The 25,948-nt window shown below is 46.6% G+C and overlaps 1 protein-coding gene across 3 annotated transcripts in view; it reads right to left on the reverse strand.

The window, feature by feature from the left end:
• Positions 1-25,948, reverse strand: part of tab2 (TGF-beta activated kinase 1 (MAP3K7) binding protein 2) — an 85,335-nt gene that overhangs the window by 17,872 nt on the left and 41,515 nt on the right. For all 3 annotated transcript variants that reach the window (XM_063222756.1, XM_063222755.1, XM_063222757.1), the window contains exons 2-3: positions 5,116-5,315; positions 1,190-3,197 (exon numbers count right to left, since the gene is read on the reverse strand). In XM_063222756.1, the coding sequence (XP_063078826.1) occupies positions 1,190-3,197; positions 5,116-5,217 (2,110 nt within the window). In that variant the 5' untranslated portion in view covers positions 5,218-5,315. The remainder of the gene's footprint in view (positions 1-1,189; positions 3,198-5,115; positions 5,316-25,948) is intronic.

Here is a 25,948-nt window from a genome sequence, read left to right on the forward strand (position 1 = left end):
TTGAATGTAGAGTAAGACCCCTCTTCACATACAGGCTGTACCTGAACTCCTGCGTTGTTTATGTAGCTTTATGTTGGGAACGCATTGACAGATTTACTATGTATACCCCCCTCCAAATTGACTCAAGTAACTTCAGGGGGTTCCTGCGCCCAAGTTTGAAAAAGCACTGTGTAGCAATAAACACAGAAACAGCTTACACAATGCGCATCGAAAAGATGTAGGCCAGATATTTGTACAGATCCCACTCACAGCTTTCTTTTCTTCTTTTTTCTTTTCTTTCCTTTAAAGTGATGACAGACACCTCCCTTTTTCAACAAAAATGCTATTCTCTTTGGGCTTACCATTTATTTTGAGGTCATTCACTAGTTCATATACTTTGGAAAAATTCCTGTTGCTTTAAAGTGATACTGTCCCATTTCTGGAAATAAGCTTATTTTACACCTTCCCTTGAGTTAAAAAATAGGGTTTTACCGTTCTCCTGTACTTTCAACCGTTTTCAAGTTATGACAGTGCAAATTTTGCCTCCAAGCTAACAGTTAACATTGAGTCCTATGAGACCAGTTAGCCGCGAGCTGGTCTCATAAGACTCAATGTTAACTGCTAGCATGGAGGTAAAATTTGCACTGCCATACCCAGAGAACAATTGAAAGTACAGGAGAGCAGTAAAACCCTATTATTTAACTGAAGCGGAGGTGTAAAATAAGTTTATTTCCAAAAATGGGACAGTATCACTTTAAGCTGTGTCAATTTCATATTGAACACCATTTGCCATTTCCTTTAGTTTGCATAAGGTATGTGAAGGATAAAAAAACCTAGAGTTCAATAGAAATCGACAGGACGAAAGCAAAGACAATCTGTTTGTCTTTGATGCCCATGATTCTGATTAGCATTGAAAACACTTCCAAGAAATGGATTTGAACCTGGATGTAGTTTATGGGGTGGGTGGTGGTGGACATGCCCATACCACTTCTGAGATTATCTTAAAAGTTTCCCCACCTCTTCATAACAACTGTAATGCGAAGATTTGTCGCCACCACTTTCCAATCCAAACCTATGCTGTTGCTTTTTATCATGCTGTGTGTGTGTGTGTGTGTTTGTGTGTGTGTGTGTGTGTGTGTGTGTGTGTGTGTGTGTGTGTGTGTGTGTGTGTGTGTGTTTGTGTGTGTGTGTGTGTGTGTCTGGGACTTACCTTGCGTGTAGGCAGCGTCGTCCGAGCCCATGCTGAGGCGCCTGGGTTCGCTGGCGTGGTGGTGGTGGTGTGCCCCCAGGGTCTCGGGGGGGTGCTGGGGCAGCTCTTGCTCCACATAGTGGTGATCGGCCGGGAGGCTCAGCAGGTTGTTGGGCTCGAAGGTGGGCGACACCACGCCTGGCGAGACGGCCGGCGGCTTGTTGGGCGACACGGTGATCTTGAAGGTGTACTTGGTGTTGGGCTGGGTGACCACCACGCGCGGGGAGGTGGCGGTGCCCGGCACGGACCCCCCGTGGCCCACCACGCCCACGCCCACCGAGGCGCGGGACTTGGGCGGGTGGTGGTGGATGTAGGCCGGCATGCTGACGCCGGCGCCGTGCTCGCCCCGCGAGATGTAGAACGTGGGCGGCTGGCGCGTGCCTGAGCCGTCGTCCGTCGAGGCGTTGGCCGAGATGTAGAACTTCTGCGAGCGTGAGGAGGAGCTGGGGGGCAGTGCGGCCTCGTCGCCCCCACATCCCCCTCCCACTCCCATCATGGTGGCTGAAGGAGGGCTGGCCGAGATGAAGACGGTGGGCTGGCTGCGGCTCAGGCCGGACGCAGCCATGGAGAGCGGAGTGGTGCCGCCCAGCCCCAGAGCAGTGGAAGAGGAGGAGGAGGAGGAGGAGGATGGGCAAGAGGAGGAGGGGCAGGAGGAGGAGGACGAGGAGGAGGCTGACGACGTGCGCAGCACGGCCGTGGAGTTGCTCCTCTGTGGCGACTCCAGCTTGATCTCGATCTGGTTCTTGCGGGGCCCCGTGGAGATGTTCTGGATGTTGTACTGGCTGAAGGAGGATGAGGAGGAGGCCCCAGCGGACGGTGCTGGGGGCAGGCCTGAGGAAGCTGAAGAGCAAGAAGAGGAAGAGGAGGCTCCCACAGCTGAAGCGGAGGGGGTGGAGGAGGAGGAGGGAGCGACGGCAGAGGAGGAAGAGGAAGACGCAGGCGAGGCGTTGGAGGAGGCAGAGGCCTGCTGGATGGCCTGCAGGAAGGAGGGCGCCTGAGGGTTGGTGGGGGAGCTGATGGGCATGTAGACGTGCGAGGTCTGGTGGCCCTGCTGCTGCGACTGGTGCTGTGAGGTAAGGTTATGTTGCGCCCCGCTACCACTGCTGCCACCGCCACCGCCGCCGCCGCCCGTGCCCCATACGCCTCCGCCAAGACTGGAGGGGTGGCTACTGATCTGGTAGATTTGCTGCGCGGGCTGTGAAGTGGGGCTGTACTGAGCCCGGCCTCCCAGCCCTCCTCCACCACCGGCCTGCTGCTGCGTCCCGGCCTGCCGTCCGCCGCCTCCCAGCCCCATCCCGGGCTGGGTCACGTAAGGCCTGATGTAGATGGAGTTGCCCCCAGACGGGCTGCTGAGGCCGGGCTGCGGGCCGCCGTGGATGTGCAAAGACGTGGGCGTGTTGCGGCCCGTCTGGATGTTGGGCGCCAGCGTCACCGTGATGGGGTTGAAGCGCGGGGTCTGGGGGCCGCCCATGGAGGAGGGGTGGCCTTTGCTGCCCCCGCCCAGGTGCTGGTAGAGGCCCAGGTGCTGGGGGGGCTGCGGCTTGCGCGTGGAGGTGGCCGTGGCGGAGGGCTCCATCCCACCGCTGACGTTGAGGCTGGAGGGGGGCAGGTAGGGCGGGGCGGACTGGGGCTCGTGGTGGTGGGGCGGAGGCGGCGCCTGGGCGTAGAAGGTGGCGTGGGTCTGCGGGGAGCCAGGCAGGGGCCCCTCGCTCAGGCTGTGGGAGAGCGTTCGGCTGCCGTTCATCCTCGGGACGCCGGCACTGTTGCTGGGCACATGCTGACACTGCCGGCCCAGCGTGAGTTGAGTCATGTGATTGCGCAGCGGCGCCAAGCTCGCCTCGTTGCACGCGGAAGGAGAGCCAATGGAGGAGGAGGAGGAGAGAGAGAGGCTGAGCTTCCCGTCGTTGTACAGGTATTCTGGACTCACCGTAGACAGGTACTTGCAGCAGGCATCCAAGTTGTTGTTGTTCTGTGGGGTAAGGAGAGAGACAAAGAAAGGCTTTTAAAGAAGTGACAGACGTGATTGGAAGACTAATTGAATTCAGCAGTGAATGTTATTGTACTTTCAGGACACCAAAACATCTGTGAAAAAAATCCAAATCATCATTCCTTCTCAGGAAAGAGAAGAGTGCTTCTCAAGATCAGCTATAAAAGACAAGAGGCTGAACTACAGCCTTGGGATGACTTCCAGAAAGACACATTTTGGCATGACTCGGAGTGAATTATAACAAGGTCTACAGACTCATGTCGTGTGCAAACGCCCTCTGAGAAGTAAAGTGCTGTCCAACAGATTAACAGACATCGCGATTCTCAATTAGTTATCCAAGGGCCCTGCCATGGCTATACGGTAGGGCCCTCGTCTGCCATGCGGCTGACCCTGGTTCGATTCCCGGCCCGGGTCCTTAGCCGGCTCTTCCCCGTTTCTCTCTCCCCACTCGCTTCCCGTCACCAACTTCACTATCCCATCATAAAAATAAAGTCATAAAGACCAAAAAAATATATCTAAAAAGCTGTATCTGTAGCTGTAAAAATATCTGTTTAAGCTGTAGATGCTCGCTTGTATCATAAAAGCCATTATCATAACGTAGCTCTTGGAGTGAATTGACTATTAGAAGTTTGATTTGCAGTTGTGGTAAATAACGGAGAAGAGTACGCATCGGGACCCCAGAGGTAAGGACACTAGATAAAACAAACATGAACAAAGACTGCCCGTTGAAGCCTGTTGAAGCATCTAATAAAACACCAACGGATGAATAAAAGGCCAGAGATAAAGTGCAGATAAAGCGGCCAGAAGGAATGGGTTCAGAAAGGCACAAACGGGAGATTTTTGCTGGGGATTTGATCCGATTACACCCCCCAGTATTCCTCGTAGACAACCACTTCCTTACCCAACCATTTTATTTGTGAGAAATTATCTGATCATGCTAAAATGGATATGAGAAACTTGTATAAACTTTATTACATTAATTAAAGATGAGGCGCCAAGCAACAGTATGGTCACAAACTTAAGGGCAATGGGGACATTTGTGCACTTAGAATTAGTGGCTTTCACTGGATTGCCATTCCCATAGTGCATTAAAATCAGCTCCCATTTAAAACTGAAAAGTCAAACTAAGGGGCGTAGAGCACACTGTTTACAAGAGCAAACTGCTTCTGCTTGTGGCTTGTTCCTGATATTTTTCCTGTGTCAACAAGCCAAAACAAACAGGTTGAGTGCCGTTTTTGAGGTCACCTGAGGCTAAAACAACCCAAAGCCTGTGGTGGTCTCCCCTGACACATTGAAAATAGGACACGTGTCTCACCTGAAAGATTTGAACTGCCACCCAGCCACCCATACCCACACACAAATGCGTTACCCGAATGAACTTGCTGACATCTACAATGTCATCACGATTCGCAGAGAAAAAAAATTAAGTATATTTCCGTTCTTATCGCAAACCAACTGTTCAGTTCCCCAAGAATCAATCTTGTGGTATCAACACACCTGCTGGTTCGGGCACCCACATGCTTCTCTGTTGGCTTGAACACGCCTTATGAGGTGTCAAAAACCCAGTTCGTTTGCAAAAACGGACAGGCGACATCACGGCTCTGACCCGTCCTTAGTACTCATTAATCAGCTGATTCTGAGAATCACTCTTGTGGGTCTCACCTGCCTTAATGTATTAGGCGAAATGTATGCAAAAACATGCATTAAAAGTATCATCCTAGGGGGTGGGGGGGTGGATGGGGATGTAGCGCACTGTGCTGACATGCCATACCATCTGCAGGACACTTGCCCATGGGGACACGGGTTCGAATCCAGACAAGCACACCCCACCACCCGTCTCTCTCCCCCTCAACCACAACAGGCAGACAGAGAGAGACAATACATGGCTCAAGTGTCTCACCTGGCGAACGCACTGGGACACGACTCCCTCTGGGACCTCGGGAAACTTCTGGCGCAGGTCGTGCAAAACCTGGATGTCAATCTGATGGTTTCCCTGGGCCATTCGTGTAGTGCCGGGGCAGGACTGGGGCTCTGCGGTCGGTCACTCTGCGGCCTCAGATGTGGCAGACACTCATCGCTCTACCGCGCATTGCGCATCTTCTGTACAACACACAAACACAAGAAAGACAGGGACAGTCAGGAAACATTGTCTTTCATACACAAAGTGCAAAAAGCATAGATAAGAGCAAATATAATGTGTAACACCTGCAAAGCAAAATATAAAATTGGCAATGCAAGTAAGAAAATGATTTCCTTTGCATTTCCTGATATTTTTCTGCTTTCAAAATGACCGCAAAAATTGAATTCAAGCTGTCCATCATAAGCTACAGAATTGTATTTAACAAGCCAAGACACAACGGCAATAACAACAGATGGCATCTCATCACACATACTGTATATTTAAAGACTTAAAGAGTCATAAGTTGCGCCCATAAATTCACATTCTTGCCAAACACCATGACATGTGGCAATCAGGCATGTGAACGCACGCACGCACACACACACGCACGCACGCACACACACACGCACACACAACAGGTAGTCAAGAGTGCAAAGATGCCAGGCACTGTTGATGTAATGAGAGGCATTGTAAACAGCGAGCTATGCACACGCCTGGACAGACAGAGGTCAAAGGGCACTGCCATTCCAAGCGTTACCGTGGTGATATAATGTGACCTGCTGACTTCCAGCGGATGTGGCGACGCTTTCAAAACAATGTGAAGGCCACATGCGTGTTACAGAATTCTACCCATTACACCCCCACTCCCTACTTCCTCTCAGGAGGACCTGAGGACCAATAGGCAGGCCCAGAGCCGTGCAATTCAGAGTTGTGACAACCGGGGTGCCCGGAAGTAGATTTGCCACTTGCTTCAATGTAGATTTAAACAGTGAACAGAAGAGGCTTTCTATCTATAGACCAACACAGAATCACTACATAACAAGCCAAAATGAAGGAGAAACGAACTACATTTCTGGGTAATTAATTATTACCAGCAAATACACTAGCAATTGTCTTATTTGTGAACAATTCATTTAAATCCGCTGATATTTCACAAATCTGGGAAATAAAACCTATTTTTTGATATGGGCTATTACTACACCATTCTGTGGAAGCCACTTCCTGGCACTAACAGAGCAGGAAGTGAGCTCCATGAGCAGCCCTGAGCCGTAGAAAAAGTGGAACAGAGTGGTCCATGGGATAAGCTTGACTCTCCTATGAGGTGGCACTGGACAGGCTCACCCAGAGCCATACAGAAGGGAGAGTTACGCGATTGGAGGACCAGGAATTAAATGGCAGCTCCGCCTTTCAGGGAGATAAGGTTGTTCCTAAAGTGGCTGTCTTTCCATAGACTCAACATAGAACCACCACATTAACAGCCAAAAATAAGGACTAACGAACTATACTGCGGGGTAATCACCACAAATATGTAAACCATCAACTGTCTCGGTGGTGATAATCACAACAGTTTTACCATCTGTGATGTTTATCTGAAGTTGTTACTACGAACAGCAAGTCTTGTCATATTCCCTGCATTGCATCGCATTGCATTTGCTGTGTGCTACGCCCACTACTAGGAACTAACATTCGCAACACTGAGCAGTACTGAGAAGCTAAAACAGCTAATTTTGCTAATGAGGAAGTCGGCCTTAGCACACAGCGGAGATTGCCCGACTCTCCCCTCTGTATGGCTCTAGGCTCACCCAGTGAGATGTCCGCCCCCCCTTGGGTTTTCAATGTACCCCTCCCCCTGATGACTGGGCCCCGGGAAAGCTTAGACACCATTATCCTCACTCATGGACACTAGCCATCAGGTGGTATAGTGACTAGCCCAACCACGAGGTAGTCACATACACCCTAAAAAAAGTCTTAGGATTTAATTTTCACAGGAAAATAAAGTCATGGGCCAGATGCATTATGAGGTTTACCACTGGCAACCCTTGACTTCCTTTCACCATGCCAACATTGTCCACTACTCGATTGATCCATGCTGGCAGTGACATGATAATCAGGCTAGCCTCCTGTATACATGTGTAAGGGTTTTGGCTATAGTTTAAATGCTATTCCAAAAGCTATTCCAAAAGCTACTCCAAAAACCTCTCTGACCATTCCTCCATTTCCTTTGTAAATTCCTCCTTGGTCTAATACCACAAGACAGAACCTTTCAGATTTAAAGGCAGTGTCAAGTTATTTACACTCATTACCACTGCCTAAAGCCACACAAAATCAGGACACAAACAACGCAATCAAGACACATCCACATGTGCGCGCGCGCACACACACAAATTGGAAAGGCATATCCATGTTATTATATGACCCCCTCAGCGCCACCACCACCATCCACACACAATAATAGCCATCAACACGTCCCTACACCACCACACTAACACACATCCGGCTCAGCCTTCTCTCAGCCACATCCATTCTGATGTTTGGTTGTCTCTGTCACTGGGTAAATCAGTGAGGCGCCAACCCAAATCAGCGGCGCGTGATGCAGATGCAGATGCAGATGCCCATAAACACACTCAGCAAGGCAAGCACGCACTCAGCCAGCTATCTTCATTTACTCTAGTCCCACACTTCCATTCAGGAATCTCTCCGAAATAGTCTACAGGCTTTTGATTCCGTACCATCTGAATTGACTGCTCGTGGCTGCAGTGAGAGGTAAATCAACTCTAGTATACGAAGGGGCATGATGGCGGGTAAGGTAAAGACAGACTTATTATTTGCTGGTCGTTGGCAAAAATACAGTGGCACACACATACCCACAGGCCTAGTGTGGCACAGGCGCATACACACAGGTAAATACACACACAGACACACTGGCAGGCACTCACATGTACACTGGCCATACACACCAATAATACACACGCAAAGCTTCAAAAGGTGCGTACATGCACACACACAGGTATTCAAGCGCTTACACAAAAGGTACACACAGACATCCTGGGATTGAGGCCAAACATGTAAAATGGGACTAAACGTATGGCATAAACTATAGAATATTGTAAAGTTGTTTCAATCTGCATATGGTCATTAATAAGAACCACCAGATGTCAAGATGGACATCTTAAACACCATAACCACCTGTATTCCAATTAGGGATGTAAATAAAATCGAAATTTATCGATGCATCGGAAGTATCAGCCGGCGATTTAATCGAATCGCATCGTATCGTGGGGCATTCTTAAGAATCGAAAAGATTAGAATCGCTGGCCCCTGTGCAATGCCCTAGCTCCATAACATAATAGTAGTGGAAAAGTAATTGGAAAAAATCCAACCGAATCGCATCGTATCGTGGGGAATTCTTAAGTATTGAAAAAAAATTGAATCCCCGATTTAAGAAATCGATACAGTATCGTATCGTCATGAAGGCTGTGATTTACACCCCTAATTCCAATACACATGCTAAACAGTGCAACAGTACAAGGCAGCAAACGAACCCAGTGGACCTCAGAGAGCACAATAATGTGTGGAAACCAATCCAGTGGAGATTGGCATCCAAGATCCACTATGAACCCAGAGCCCAGGTAGCCTCGGCCATGCGTAGTCCAAAGCAAGCTTACATGCCACCATCTGGACAATCTTTGGGTAACACTTTACTCTATTTCATTTTATGTTATGGGGTTCTAATTTTCCACGAAAAATCCGTGCCAATCCAAAGCGTCTGATTTCACATGAAATGACCCAATTACAAACACAAGTATACAACCACCTTCATAATATTACACATACACATAGTCTTTATTGTTACTACATAGACACTGTGATAAAAATAAATGCTTGTTTGTCACATGTAGCAGCGAAAGCCAAGTAATGGTGTGGGGCAGAGTGGCCTCACAAATACAGTTGATATTCTACGCCGTTTCTTCCTGCTTTTGAAACCTCAGAACTCCTCCATGCCCCCACTGTTAACACACCCACTCAGGAGAGGTGGAGAGTGTTTTGTTTGTGCGTGTATGCCACAGATACAGATGTCTATCTGAACAAAGAAGCTGTGTGAGATGGTGGCCAGGTTGGTCTGTGTGTGTGCATGTGCGTACACGCGTTTGCGTACGTGTGCGTGTGTGTGTGTGTCTGTGCGCGCGTGTCTGCGTGCATGTGTGTGTGTCTGCCTGTCTCTGTGTGTGTGAATATTTGGACGCTTGGGAGCTGACTTCTTAGCGGAGGGTGTCTCATTCGTCCCCCTCTGCTATTATTTTTAACTGGGCTATTTTCTCTCTTCTATTTTTTCTCCACTTCCTGCAAGGAGGCGTCAGGACATGTGCTGCTCAAAGCACCCCAGTGACAGACAGCACAGGAACCCCTTTCTTTCTCTTCACTCCTCTCGGTCTCTGTGTGTTTGTCTCTCACACAGTCCCTCTTCTCTACCTCTCAGACAGTCTCTCTCGGTCTCTCTCTCTCTCTCTCTCGCACGCATGCACACACACACGTATGCACATACACTCCTCCTCCCTAAATCCCCTCCCTCCACCTCTCTTCCTATCTCAGAGGCGCTCACTAGCCTGTAGTGTCTTTCTCACTTTTTATCAAACCTCTCTCTCACTCCACTTCACCCCCCTCCTCTCTCTCACACACACACACACACGCACACACTTATCCTCCCCATCTCCCTCTCTCCTCAATGCCTCTCTCTCTCCCCTCTCCAACAGACACCCAGCGCCCGTGCTTCCACTCTGTGGTGACATGAGAGGTAGGGAGTGGATCCTCTGCTTCTGCTTCTGCTCAGAGTTACAGGTCTCCTCCTGACACCAGCGCAGTCCATCACAAGGCCAGACAGACATGCAACACAAAGACTTGGACTCACATGCGCTCACGCGCACACGCACGTCTGCTTTACAATACTACATTGACATGGCAATGATCTGCTGATAACAGGCAGCGAATGACAGAGGGGGAATGAGAGAGAGTTACTTGACAGAGCGCAAAAGAGGGAGAAAAAAAACTGTGATGACAAAGACAGATAACAGCAAGAAGGTAACAAAAAAGGAGCCAATGTGTATATGAAAGTGTCAGTAAGAGAGGGAGAAAAGAGACAGAAACCGTGTAAGGGGGAGAGGGTTGAAAGAAGGCATACGTACAAAGAAAAGACAGATAAGTTTGCGTAAAACCCAGTGAGCAGGAAAGAGTGAGAGGGTGTGAAGTGAAAGAAGAGCATGCAGCATGCACTGAAAAAAAAACAACAACAACAAAACAAAAACACCAAAGAGAGGAGTGTGTGAGTGTGCAGGTCTGAGTTGTTGCAGCAGCGCTGAGGAGATGACAGGCAGGGAGCTGCTATTTCTTATCTGCACCACAGGCATGTGTCATGTCCCGGCCCAGGAGGCGTAAATAAAGACCCAGCTAGCAGCAGCAGCCAGGGGCACAGAGAGCCTCCGACGCCAGCAGCTACCGGCAGGAGGAGGCGGCCAGACAACAGCCACCACTCTGGCCTGCAAAGGCAAAGTGCAGTAACTGTCACTAGCCATTTAGCCTTTCTACAAGCCACACATTTTTGTCAGTTATCTTCTTTTTTACCATGATAGCCTATGTTTACCTCAGAAGAAATGCTATAGGAAGAAGAAAAGGCCACCCTTAGGGCCTTAACGTGGTTTCTGACATAAAAGTAAATCAGACCAATACAAACCAAATGCACTAACAACATATTATAGTCTACTGTATTGTGGGTCATGAGTGTCAAGAGAAACTTAAACTACCTGCCAAACTGGAGAGTGACACTGAAATAATTACCATTCACAGTGAAGTTCTACCAGCATTTGGCTAGTTGGCAGATGCAAATCATCAAGCCACTGCCACTGCTGCCCCAGAACACAGATGAGCAGGAAAAGGGGAGGAGAGCGGCCCTCTATTAATGCAACACCCATACATTATTCAGTCCATTACCAATTGAGTAACGTAAAGACAAGCATCATTACTAACCTGACCAAGAAATAGTCTCCAACCTGATTCTTGTTCCCCATTTATGATTTGTATTTGTGAACTAAAAATGATCAATATTGTATAATCCATTAAACAGCTGGGTCAAAGACGAAACAGGGTTTTCAGGACTCAAAAAAATAAAACTGTTCCCTGACACCGTTTTTCAACTTTTTTGGGTACATTGGAGTGTAGAGTGATTAAATGTATTATTTTCTGTTCAGAAAATATTAAGGAACATGTATTTTTACCCCATTTTTACCCATAAAATGTCAGTATAATACGGTGTTAAACAGGTGGTAATGCAAAAAACATATAGATGACGTTAAAAAACTGAAATAAGCTACATAACATAGTATAGGGCTATATTTAAGGTCTTAATCAAACCTAAAATGTTCTAGTAAAAGGCACTTGGAAATATTTTTTGCAGTGTTTGTAGTCTTTCACCAAGTGCATTTTACCCATTTGGCTTTAAGAAGTTTTTCCACAGAAGAGAAAATCAGTTTAAAATACACAATTATTCATTTGTGGTATGCCCCCGCATGTGTTGTGCTAAACAAATAAGTTTCGTCAGAATTTGACTTTATTTTCACATAAAAATGTGCATTTCACTGAATGACCACAACTATTACACTGAATGACGCCTTGGCAAAAAATCCTATATAAACAGCGACTATATAAATCCTATATAAATATATTGTTACTATCATACTAAAGTACTCAACGTCCTGAATGAGTGACAACAGAAATAAATGTTGTAAAATAATTGGTATTTTACGTAATATTGTGGCATTAAAACATGTTTTGAAGAACTTCCAAGATCACAAGCTTAGAGGTAGGCTACTACTTAGGCCTAAAACAATAAAAAAGAAAATGTTGTCTATTAACCTACATATTTCGGGGATTGCGACTTAGGGTGTTCTGATAATTCATGTACAACTTCCAAAATCCCAGAATCGACCCAGTAATATGGTTGCTACATGGTAACAAGGTTATAATGGTAATAACAATAAAAGTCATAATTTCAAGTAGTATCATCATATTATTGTATCTTATAATAATATTGCTGTTTTGATTCTTAATATACAATTATGAACTGATTACACTGAATGAAATGGCCCTTACACTGCATGTCACTGAATGACATCTTACACTGAAGGACGACCAAATACTTTACACCTTATTTTTACCTTTTTACAAACACACAGTTAGCCACCTACATAAAACAATGACTTTGACCCACAATGTTTACTATGTCTATTTAGAAAATATGCTTGTTTGGATGAATATCTGAGTATAAAAGTATTTTTTGACATTTCACTGAATGACATCTGTTTTTGTGGAATTTTCAACTATTTAAGAACAAGACTCTCCCTTTGCATCATCACTCAAGGGATCACCAAGGGTCCTTTTGATGAGGTCACATATTGTTGTGTGACTATCACTTTTTATTATGATTTAAAAGCACCATGTTGATCTTATTACACTGAATGACATCTAAGGAATTGAAAATCTGGACAAACGTCCCCAGATGATTTGAATATCAAAACAAAATGGTAATGACACGTGATTTTAATACAATAACAAGAACACTTCTATAATTATTAGAGATGTACAGGATCCAAGATCCGGTTCCGAATCCGGCAGGATAATAGGGTTTTTCAGACTATCCGGATCCGGCAGGATCTTAAGCAGTTACCTAAAAATCAGGATCTGGGGCATCTCTACTTTTTACGTAGCCTAGGCTTTTCAGTCAGTCTTTCACAACCCCAATCGCTGCATGGAGTGAAAGCCCTTTGGAAGCGGCCGTTGAAGGCAGTGTGGCAGTAAGCCAATGAGTCTTAAAAATAGTTTGCGCCAACGTAATAAAAATGTCCCACGTGTGCGAGTTGGCTATGTGTTTCAACCCTTTCGTAGGATCTGGTATCCGGTTCCGGATCCGGCAGGATCTTAAGCAGTGAATCCGGTATCCGGCAGGATCCTAAAAATCAGGATCCGGTGCATCTCTAATAATTATGCCAAGAGAGTGAAAAAATAATTTTGTTCGTCATTTTGCATAATTATCCAAGGATGTATTGATGATTTTTAAGTTCGGACCATTACACTGATTCATTTATTTACTTTCTGGATAGTTAAATGAGTGCGGAACAAAAAAAAAATCACGTCTCGTCTTTGACACAGCTGCAGACATCTTCAAAAATGTTATATACAACTAGTTTTTTTAATTCGAAAAAACAATGGCTACCTCAATAGAGTGGGCGACAGTATGGCTTGGCAGTTCCTGAGTCACTACAACTACAATGATGGTGCAGTAGATTGGAAGTGCATTTAACAACATGCTGAAAGAGCAGAGTATCCAAACATCACCATAAACACCTTCAGATACCATCTTGTGCAAGCAGAGAGGTCTCTGTTTGCTCAGCACAAGTGAAACAAATCTGACCTGAACCACTACACAAAGTGCCAAATAGGGTCGGGATTTAGTAAAGACACAATTAATTCCCCTCCAGCAACCCCTACTGACCCCTAATAAAGTGAAAACAAAAAGGCATGGTAACTTTTCAAAACAGTGAGTTGACTAGTCGGTGCATTGAACCCATCTCTTATCTAATGTATACCTAGTGTGGCCTCATTTATAAATGGCATTACAAAGATGCTAGTTTGTTAACCACCAGAGTTCAATAAGTTCACGGACATTGGAATAAAAGCTAACTTAAACCTTTTCAAAAACCATTCTTGTTTTTAACTGGACATTAGATAAGAGATGGGTTCGATGCACCAACTAGTCCACTCACTGCTTTCTTTTTTAAATCATTTTAACTTATTCTTCAACCCCTTAATCTATTATCGTAGGCCTTTATCACAGTGAAGCACCTTCAACTGCCTCCATGTACAGTATTGTACGAAATGCAATACTCAACTCTACCATGTATTAAATCTGGCTCTGTGGCCCGATTCGAAACAGGGAAGGCAGCTGTCCTTCCAGTGAGCTAACTGGACATCGAGTAATGAAGTGTGGATCGAAACGAAAAATTGCTTTATTTCCTCTCTCGGCAGTTGACTGCATTTGTGGGCGTAACGAGGATATTTCAAGGATACATCAGATGCTGACTTCGCTTCCTTGGTACCCAACATGCTGTGCGCCACCTCCCTCTCAACCGGAAACCTGAAAAACAAACATGGCTACTACCCAAGCTACTACCTTATCATACTCTTTATTCTGACACTTATGTATGTAGATATTGAAAATCGAATGCATAAATCAACATTGTAGTATCTAAATATGCTGTCGCTAGATCTATTTATAGCCTATTTTACGATTCCGCCGTCTGACGATCATTCACCGTTCAAATAGCATGCGTAAGCTAAGCGCTAACGTGATGAACGTAACTCCCCCCATAGAATCGCAAGAATCGCCGTAACATCAAATGCGCAAGACGGCGCACTCGTTAGTGCCGTTCGTAACGGCTGCCTCATCAGCTGACTTCGCCTCTCTGATCAGTGACCTGTTTATGTAGGAGGAGAGTCATCGAGTCACTGCCTCCCGTTTCGAATTCAGCCTGTGTCTTGTGTCTTGCCCAATAGGGGCATTGTTGCTAGGGAATCCATTACCAACTTACGAAAATGCTGATAAACAAGGCAGCTGTAGGCGGCTAAATAGAAGGCCAAATGTAAGAACTAGAAATACATTTACAAATACATGCAACTGGATCAACAAACTCACAGAATCAGAAACTGGTGGCCCCAACAAACAGTTGAGAAAGAAATGATGATGAAGCATGCCTTCACACTAAATACAAGCAAACAGATAAAAAACAGACATTCATACATGCATAAAAAGCCCTACAAAAACTATGGCTGCTATGACAAATCTTCCCACGCCTCACATTCTCCTGAATAGTTCAATTGAGTGTGAGAAGTGAGAACATCATGTTTTGCAGGCCTGGTAAGAGGTGAGGTGAGGTGAGGTGAGGTGAGGAGGAGAGGTAGGGAAGACGGGAGGAGATCAAGCGGGAGAGGAGAGGAGAGTAAAGTTGCCACACCATGGAGAGTAAAGTTGAGGGATTCCCAGGGGGGAAAAAGGAGCGCCACGCTGGGCAGCTCTCCAAATGCCAGAAGACATTACAGCAGAGAGGCAGAGCTGATGGGACACACCTCAGGTGTTTGTGCATACAGAGAGATTGGCTGCAGAGGCATTACTTTTTCACACTCCATATACTGCTCCTCGTGCACGCCCATACCACTGAATGGGGGTGAACAAACCCATTTCATCTACCCAGTCCAAACACTTGCGCGCACGCACACACGCAAGTCATGCTTCAGAGTGGAGGTAGCAATTTAGAGGCGGTTTCTCTGAAGCGGTCTGACTCAGGCCAAAGGAGGCAAGGTGTGAAGGGCTGCAAAACGAAGAGCAACTCAGACAGAAAAATAAAGGTGGAGACTACAGAGAGAGAGAGAGAGAGAGAGAGAGAGAGAGAGAGAGAGAGAGAGAGAGAGAGAGAGAGAGAGAAATGAACAAGTTTTATAAACTAGTTTATTACAAATTTGACTACGTTACATCTCCATGAAAATCCGGCGATCCTGATTGGTTCTAAAGCATTCTGGCTCGGGAACAAGGCGAATCCATAAGGTCCTCCAAACCCTAGTGTGAGCACACAAAACTGAGCGGAAATTCACAAGGGTCTGGCGGGAGTCAGGCTACTGACCCACCACTCCACAACAACATATGAATGGACTCCTTCAGAGGAATTCTGCCCTCTCTCTCTCACACACACACAGCCAAAAATCCCCTGATTCAGTTTGCGGGAAAAGGGATGACATGAGTCACAGTCTATCCGAGCCGAAATGTTGCAAAAACAGCCCGCTCTGGTCTCTCTCCCACCCCTCGCAAGGTGCACCATCACCCAAAATCATTTTGGAACATGCCGCTGGAGGTGTAGGAGCTGTGTGTGTTTGTATGTGTGTATGTGTGTGTGTTTGTATGTGTGTGTTTGTATGCACGTGCGTGCGTGCGTGCGTGCGCACGCGCATCTGTATGCAATGTATGGATTTGTTTGTGTGTGGGTTTGTGGGAGGGGGTTAAAGGTACACTGTGTAAGATTTTTAGTTGTTTATTTCCAGAATTCATGTTACCCATTCACTAATGTTACCTTTTTCATGAATACTTACCACCACCATCAAATTGTAAGTATTTATTATGACTGGAAAAATTGCACTTTTCATACATGAAAAGGTGGATCTTCTCCATGGTCCGCCATTTTGAATTTCCAGAAATAGCCATTTTTAGCTGCAAAAATGACTGTACTTGGGTCGTACTAGAAAATATTAGTTTATTACTTAGTAAACTTTCATGAAAAGATCAAATTTGGCAATAGGCTGCCCAGTTTCAATGAGCAGGATAGTTGCAGTACCTTTTTTGACCATTTCCTGCACAGTGTCCCTTTAAGTTATCTGCCTAACCTCTCCTTGGCTAACATGTACGCAGCCTATTTTTATCGAAGGACATTTTCTTAAACGGCAGCAAAGAGTGAGCATTTTGCCGGCCAGTACATCGGCACACTTCTTTTGAAATGTGGTGAGGCTTGGTGAGGCTTGGTTAGCCCGAGTCAGATTTTCCGCGTGTGATTATGGAGTGGTAGCCATGGCGGCTGCAGTAAAATTCGCGGCTCGGGTGAAGCGGGAGTGATGGAGGCCTGCAGGTCCTCGAGGTGTAACTGTATATGCGCTTGGGGGGGGGGGGGGGGGGGGGGGCTGGCTGTCGTATGCCCGGGGCAATGGGACCCACCCTTACACCCCCAACATCTATCCCCTTCCCTTCACCAATGTTTCCCTTCCAATTTGCAAAAAAAACCTTGACCTTCCAGCCCCTCTCCTTTCAGGCTGCCCCCTCTCCGAAGGCTCTCACCAGAGAACCTCCTAACAACTCATCCACATGACCATGCAAACCCAAATTGGTGCAACCAAGCGCAAGGATTCACTACGTGGCCTAGTGGTCAGTGGCGTTCGTCTCTACGCACATGAACGCCGTTTACACAGCTTTCAAACTTAAAAAGGCAATTTACTTGCCCCTTTTCATGCATGCTAATGTTTAAGACTTAAATAGTTCACCTCTGAGTGTATCGGTTAACTGGCCTCCATGATGCCGCAGCAGGCCTCTGGGCTCACTGATGTCTGACCTGCGGTTCTGCTCTGGGGTAGCAGTGGTTTAACGCTTCACAAAAGGCACACCAAGGGGAGGCCATTTATTTCTATACTGCATTTCATTTGCAACTCACTGTGCTTTAAGGATCGATACGCAAATAATTTATGTGTTACCATTAATATACAATTTAATATAATATAATAATATTTAATGTTCTCACTATGTACAATCTAGGTGTCATATAAATGTAAAAAAAATAATAAAAAAGATTAATTTTAAAGAAACAGTTTTCTCGCACAACATCTTTCCATAAAAGCAGGCTTTTATTTCGGTCAGGCTACATGCTGTTCAATTGGGGGTCAACAGGTTTTCACTGCTTCCAGACCCATTTTAATTCATCTGCCAAGATAATTAAAAACTGAGTAGAATGACGAACATAACATAGTGTCTTACAGCAGCAATGCACATTACGATAGTCTGCTGGTCAGACACAGAAACTCTGAATTTGAGGAGCTTTTGCAAGTGCAAACCCAGTCCAGACTGTTAAACGCTTGTGAGAGTCATGAACTGTTTTAAAGTCACTGGTGGTTAAGGAGTTGGACCTGCAGCCAAAGTGTAATGGGTTCAATTACCCACACCAACAGAGGGAGAACAACCAGCACTCTGGTCCAACAGCTGCTGTAGCTGAAGCACCTTGACCACGGTACATAGCTGCCCCTTGCTCAGAGGGAAGAGGAAATACAGAGGTTATACAAAGTACTGCACTGTCTGCAGGGCACGCTGTATGATAAATAAAAAATAAACAAATAAAAAGGGAAAAAAACACTGTCTATTTCAGAAGAGCTTTGACAGCCAATGCCAATCCTATGAGCTTCCCTTTCAAACACCGACAACATGGTTCATGGCTGTGTGATTTTACAGCAGAAAAAGTCCATACACTAAAATCTGAAGCTAACGGTTCTGTCTGACTTGCTCTGGCATGTGCTGCCTTCACTGGATAATGTTGATGCTACGAGTTAAGAGGAAAGCAGGCTTGGTGTCGTTTTGTGGTAGGAAAAATGTAAGGTAAAAGACTAGTTACAGTAACAAACACTGCCCTCATCCCTAGCTGAAACACTTGAAGAAAAACACATTAACCCCTACGTATACTGTTCATTCCAAGACAAGATAACAAAAGGTCATAACAAATATAGCAAATATATAGAATATAACAAACACCTGTATCCGACATCATGGTTGCCACTGGGTGGTTGCACTGGAGTGCTGTTCAAGATCCATCACTATACAACATCGAGCAAACCACAGAGCTCTTCAGCTCCACAATGCTTGGCTATGATTGGCCTGCCTGTATGTTGGCCCAGCTGTGTGTGGGGGCCAACCCCCGGTGAAAAGCACAAGGGCCCATGGGAGCTGGGCTGCAGTGGGGGACTGGCAGGTACCCTCTGCTCTGCCTCTCTGCCTGACACACACACACACACGCACACCTTCCCCTCCGCCTGTGATACCCATATTGTACTCACACACGCACATTCATTCCCCTCTATCTGACTCTGACACACACACACACACACACACACACACACACGCACACGCACACGCACGCGCACGCGCACGCACACGCACACGCACACGCACACGCACACGCGCACACGCACACGCACACACACACACACACACACACACACACACACACAGTCCCCTGTGCCCATCATGCACGTGCTCGCTCACACACAGGGCTCCCAGTGTAGGGGTGGGCACAGCAGCAGCTGCCCCGTGGAGTGGAATGTGTAAGAGCTCCGCAGACCTGCGAAGCTTAAACAAATAAAAGACACTAATTGGCAGTGGACGTTAGGAGGCCCTCCTGCTGGCAGCCACCCCAGTCAGCCCACGTGCTCTCTCACACACACACACACACACACACACACACACACACACACACACACACACACACACACACACACACACACGCGCATGCACACGCACACACACGAGAAACCCCACAACCAACCACAGACACACACACTCGAGTCCACATACACCCTTAACAAGTGACAATCACACACATACGCATGCCCAAACGCACACGACGACCCGTTAAATAGGTGCCCAGGCGTCTCTGTGCACACTGACAGGGCCCAGGCTCACTGGCCTGCTGAAGTCTCCCCGGCAGCTCCTCCAGCAGGAAATTGTTGGTCAAAGCCCAAGTGGAGTACGGCTGCACCTGAGAGCTTCCATCGCTAGCCAAAGCAGACAAGAAGACTGAGCCACACAGCACAGCTGCCTCTGAAAGACCACGGAGCTAGCATTAATCCTCCCAGAGAGAGAGAGAGAGAGAGAGAGAGAGAGAGAGAGAGAGAGAGAGAGAGAGAGAGAGAGAGAGCGAGAGAGAGCGAGAGAGAGCGAGAGAGAGCGAGAGAGAGAGAGAGAGAGAGAGCAAGGCATGTGGTTGTCATTGACAGTGCACAGTTTGTGCACATTTTAGTGGGTTTTTATTGTAATCATTATCGATCAACTCAATAATTGTTAGTTGATTGACCTACTACTACTCTACTCTACTTACGATTCATTGATAAGCAGCGTTTTCTCAATGCTTCCCAAAGCAAACTATTAAATCTAAAATTTTAAATTTTAAAACTGAGATAAAACTATACATTTAAAATGAATTTATGTGTTTATTCTTTAATCCAAAGGTGATCGAAATATTCCCACTCTTCACACACACTCTCCACATGCCCATTTCACCTGGGTCTCACGCCTGGGTCTTTCTTGAATTGCCTATCACAACAATCATGCAACAATCAGGCGGTTCGTAAAGGTTCGTCAGAGGTGAAGACAAGATCATGTGCAGAACACAGAACGATGGAACATTGGACTATTAACAGCAAATCTGAGTAAAACAGACTGAATACTAACTTGGTAAACATAGGCAAAATGGAGAATACTAAAAGTAGTGTTAAAAATGATGAGGTAAATGCAGAGCAGACTGCAGGCATGTCCAAAACTATGAACACAGATGCCAGGAAATCATCACATATTGTCAGATGGAAGGAAGACGGAGGTCTACTGGGTGCTTTGAAGCCACCAGGTCAGTTAATAAACCGAATGACGAGACAAGGTTTTCATCGCGCAGGGAAATGAAAGCACTAGTGCCATCTCATGACCGTGATTTTAGAAGCATGCTGTAAAACAATACAAACAAAACGGACGTCACGCATGCAGATAGACTGTAAGGGCAAACAGGAGCAACTGATGCCAAACATTGGAAAGAAAACACCGTTCATGATTTGAGTCAGCGATTCGGTCACTGCAATCTGCCTTATTTTAGAACTAGCAGTGGTGCAAAGCAAAGCTGAGCAGAGTGGAGCCGAGCACCTCCAGGGGCCTATACTACAAAGCTGGTTCAGGAGAAAAGCAGGTTAAGTGAAGACGTAACTCAGCCAATAGAAGAGCCTGGAATCCTCAAATGAGGTCTCAACATGAGGACTCCAGGCTCTTCTATTGGACGAATTACCTCTCAACTTAACCTGGTTTACTGCTGAACCAGCTTTGTAGTATTGGCCCCAGCAGCCCAGCGGAGGGCTGAGCAGTGGCCAATCCTCCTCAGAGTGCAGCTCAGATGGAAACATGCTTAAGAATAATCCTGGGAAGAGGAATGCGCTGCACTGCTCCCCAGCTCACCACCCCCTTCCCTTCACAGAAAGAGACAGACAGACAGACAGACAGACAGACAGACAGACAGACAGACAGACAGGTGGCTCCTGTTTTGGGAGGAGTGTTTATTGTTTACACCAGGGGTGGGAAACCTATAACTCAAGGGCTGATTGGGGCCCTTGAGGCCATCTTATCCGGCCCCCCGACATCATTTTAATGTTATGCAGTTTCAAACGAAATATGACATGTTTTGTAGAGAAATGTTAGAAATTATATTTCAAATACAATTGAGTTATATTTTCAGGGGACCTAGTAAAGGTGGGGTCTGTTTTGGTGGCTGCCATATAATAGGCAATAGGCATACTGTGCAGGGGAATATCCTGGTTTGTGTTCATAGTACGGTCCTTGGAGGACTTGATAACATTTTAAGTGGCCCAAATGACAAAGGTTTCCCACCCATGGTTTACACCGTATAACTGTAATGGCATTTATTTCTAAAAGAAAATGAAATAAACACTGAAAAAAGAGCCAGGCATGCATGCACAAACAACATACATGCAGTACACGCACGCACGCACACACTAGTCTAAACAAAGCCTGCGAAACACCTCTGAAACATAAGCACACATCCAGTGCACATACATGTACAATTCTTATTGTTAACTACCCACCTACACACCCAACACATACACACACCCACACACGCAAGCCTCATCTCTAAAGCCCCCCCCAGACCTCTGTGTCTGGCAAAAACAAGGAAAATCCGACCGCGCCACAGCACATTGGCCCCATATAGCTGTTGAGCTGAAGTATTTCAGTGAGGTTTGTGAAAAATCTCCCAACTCGCATGGAAAAGTCGAGCGAAGGCATCCGGCCTTATCACACAAAACAATATTTACACAGTCAAGTACCTCTGGAAGATTCTCACTGAATCAAAGCACTTTTTCACCACATAAAATGTCAAGCAGATGCATCAAGGAGAAAAAACCCTGTGAATGGAAATAAAACAATAACAAAACTTATCTTCAGTGGACACAGAGAGAGAGAGAGAGAGAGAGAGAGAGAGAGAGAGAGAGAGAGAGAGAGAGAGAGAGAGAGAGAGAGAGAGAGAGAGAGAGAGAGAGAGAGAGAGAGAGAGAGAGAACCCGTGAGATGTCCTTCTTTTTGAACTTCCCTGTATCTGTCTCTCTGCCCCCATGTCTGTCCGTCCGTCTCCCTGCCCACGTGTCTGTCTGCCTCCCTGTGTGTGTCTGCCTGCGTCCTCTTTAGCACTCTTTGCCCAACAACAACATTTGAGCCTACCATTGTAAAAAAAAAATGGTAAAAAAACCCAGAACAGAAACACGCACAACGCCACACTGACAATGACCACTATGTGATACAGAGGAACTTTTATCGTTCTGATCTTAACTTTGCGTTGGCCAAGCAGTTTCGGCATACAGTACCTGGACTAAACCAGATCTACTGGCTCTGAGAGTGGCATTTTTAAATGGCACCAGACCATGTGTGCGGGTTTCTGTCTGTGTGCCGTGCTGTGTCTGCATGTGTGTGCCCATCCCGAGTTTCTGAGTGTGAGTGTGAGAGTGTGCGTGTGCGTGTGTGTGCGAGCGTGTGATCATGGTTACAACTGTCGCCTATTCACGCAAGCAATTTGTATGAAGCAGAGGAGCCCTGCCCCTCTAGACGCATCAGGCGCTACGACAGCTCCGCTTGGCCCTAGATAGACTACGAAAACAATTTGGAGACAGTCAACAACTGACACGTAGTGAATCATGCCGGTCTGTTGCAATCCTCATACTGAATTACTTGTACTGGCAGGTTCCATAAACAAAACTCCTCATGGCAGAGAGCGAGCGAGAGACAGAAAGAGAGAGAGAGAGATAGAGAGACAGAATGAGACAAGAGAGAGAGCAAAGGATACACCAAGAGAGCGAGAATGAGAGAGAGAGAGAGAGAGAGAGAGAGAGAGAGAGAGAGAGAGAGAGAGAGAGACAGAGACAGAGACAGAGACAGAGACAGAGACAGAGACAGAGACAGAGACAGAGAGGGAGGGAGAGAGCACACCTTGCACCTACCCGCACAGCTCAGAATGCATACTCACACAGACACTGACTGGGCGACACTGTGTCCCTGTGGAGGGGAATAATGAAGTGATCTGGCCATACTAGTATCTGCTCTGTAGATGCTTTAATAAGAGAGGCTGAGTGAGAGGAGGAGGAGGACTGATGCTGTTTTGAAGTCCACAGGGAGGGGGTCACCATGCTGCTTTATGTGCAGAACTCCTCATTGTAAAAGGGGGTGAGTGTGTGTGTGTGTGTGAGCATGAGCACTAAGAGCACTGAGCTGCCCCAGGCCCAGCAGAGTGGTGGGAAGTGTGGAATCAGCACTGAGACCCTTTAACACTAACATGCGCACACACACGTCCGCACTTGAGACACTGACTGTGTGTGTGTGTGTGTGCGCGCAAGTGTGCGTGCATGCATGCACGAGACACAGCCTCTGTGTGTGTACGTGTGTGTGTGTGTGTGTGTGTGTGTGCGCGCATCTCTTGCTTTCTCTCACAGAGTCTCTAAGTTGGAGAGCCGGCCACTGTGGCAAGGAGAGGGAAGGGGTTGGTGGAGCTGAGGGGGTGAGACAGGAAATCAAAAATTCTTCAGCCCCACAGCCTGCAGCTGGCTGCTGATTGGAAGCAGGCAGGGGGTGCAGTCTCTCTGTGTGTGTGTGTGTGTGTGTGTGTGTGTGTGTGTGTGTGTGTGTGTGTGTGTGTGTGTGTGTGTGTGTGTGTGTGTGTGTGTGTGTGTGTGTGTGTTTTCAAGGGGGTGGGTTTAGTGAGCTTGGGTTAGTGGGGCACCCACAGTCCCTTTCTGCTGTTAGCAGGCATATCCTGAGGCACTGAGGGTAGCCAGGAGTGTGTGTGAGTGTGTGTGTGTGTGGTGTGTGTGTGTGTGTGTGTGTGTGTGTGTGTGGTGTGTGTGTGTGTGTCCTGAGGCACTGAGGATAGCCAAGAGGGAGCGAAAGGGAGGGAGGGGACTAGGAGACTCTGCTACAAACACCCAGTGGTGCTAAAGGACCTCTTCTGCAAACCACACACACACGGCTTCTCTGCCACACACACACACACGGCTTCTCTGCCACACACACACACACACACACACACACACACACACACACACACACACACACACACACACACACACACACACACACACACACACACACACACACACACACACACACACCCCTTCTCTACCCCTGCCACACGCACGCACACACCCACTCATTGTTTTGGTCAGTAAATATACAGAAGATATACCCACACAGGCTTGGCAGAGCGTCCGACTGCTGCCCATATATGGCTGTTGGCAGGAGGAGAGAGCTGAAGGTGGGGTCTCAGCTACGCGTGAGAGAGAGAGAGAGAGAGAGACAGAGAGAGAGAGAGAGAGAGAGAGAGAGAGAGAGAGAGAGAGAGGGAGAGAGAGACAGAGAGAGAGAGAGAGAGAGAGAGGTTGCGTATATGTGCGAGAGTGAGCTGACAATAAAAGTAGCCTGTAAGAGAGTGAGTGAGTGAGTGAGTGAGTGCAAGAAAGAGAAAATGTGAGTGCGGTGTGTGTATGCGTGTGAGCGAGGCAGACAGAAAGAGTGAGCGTGTGCGAGTGAGCGAAAGGATGAGTATGCAAGAGACAGAGGATGACAATGAAAAATTTGCCAACATCTTAGGCAAGCGACAGCATTCAACAAAATGTGTTGCAGCTTGTCATAGCCTGAGAGAGAATGAGGATGAATTCAGAGAATTGCTTTGTGAGCGAGCGCATGTATGCAAATGAATGTGGATGTGAATGAATGTGTGTGTTTGTGTGTGTGTGTGTGTGTGTGTGTGTGTGTGTGTGTGTGTGTGTGTGTGTGTGTGTGTGTGTGTGTGTGTGTGTGTGTGTGTGTGTGTGTGTGTGTGTGTGTGTGTGTGTGTGTGTGTGTGTGTGTGTGTGTATTTGTTCCTAGTGTTCTTAAATGTCCTATGTTCTTATTCTCTGCAAGTGATGGCATTGCTGATACTATAAACAGACACCGCACACTGCTTTCAGAAGACACCACACTGCTTACTGTTGTTTTTGTTGTGAGCGAACCTGATGACGCACTGGCTGAAACGTGTTGTTCGCTCCGAAAAAATAAAGTAACAAAAATAACAGTTAAGCAGCGTGCGGTGTCTTCTGAAATGTCTTCAACCCAATGGAAGTCCTTCGTGCAGAATTCTGCTGACTGATCAGAAAAAAAATAAAAAAGAATCACCAACAAATGCATGTAGGACAGAATTGGGAGGAATTCCTTTGGCGATCAACATACCAAAGGGAGCTGTAAAATTCTGGACACATCTCCCAACAAGTCGCACAGAGAGACTGTACTTCAATGCAGCAAAAGACAAATATCTGAACCCTGTGCAGAGTCCCATATGCCATATTCTATTGTGATTAACTAAATCACACATACCACCACACATACTAACATCTCTCAGACAAGCTCTCACACTGAATGTCAACTAAATTAAAAAGAGAGTTGGTCTCTTTGTAGAGCACCCAACTCACAGCCAGTCACACACACACAGACACACAGACAGACACACACAGACACACAGACAGAGACACACACACACACAGACAGACACACAGACAGACACACACACACAATCTGTGACCCAGTAGCCATGTGGCCATTGACGGGCGGTTGCATCTCATCATGGCGAGCTTTAACATCCCGATACAGACGGCTAAGCAGTCCACTATGATACACGCATACGCACACACAGCGTTGAGAGATGAGGTACAGAGCATGCACGCTTGCACATCCTCAGCTACTTAGATGAACAAACACAATCAAGGCCTGGCATCAATGGGATTTTCTTCTCTGAGCGAATAGGCCTGCTATTACCAGGAAGATAACACTTTCCCCATACGCCTCTGTAGTGCAATATTTTTTTTCCTTCAGCAACTAGAGCACTGCATGTACTGCAGTGCCATTACATACCTTCTGTGA

This window comes from Engraulis encrasicolus, chromosome 18 (genome assembly GCF_034702125.1).
Source record: "Engraulis encrasicolus isolate BLACKSEA-1 chromosome 18, IST_EnEncr_1.0, whole genome shotgun sequence".
NCBI classification, from domain to species: Eukaryota; Metazoa; Chordata; class Actinopteri; order Clupeiformes; family Engraulidae; genus Engraulis; species Engraulis encrasicolus.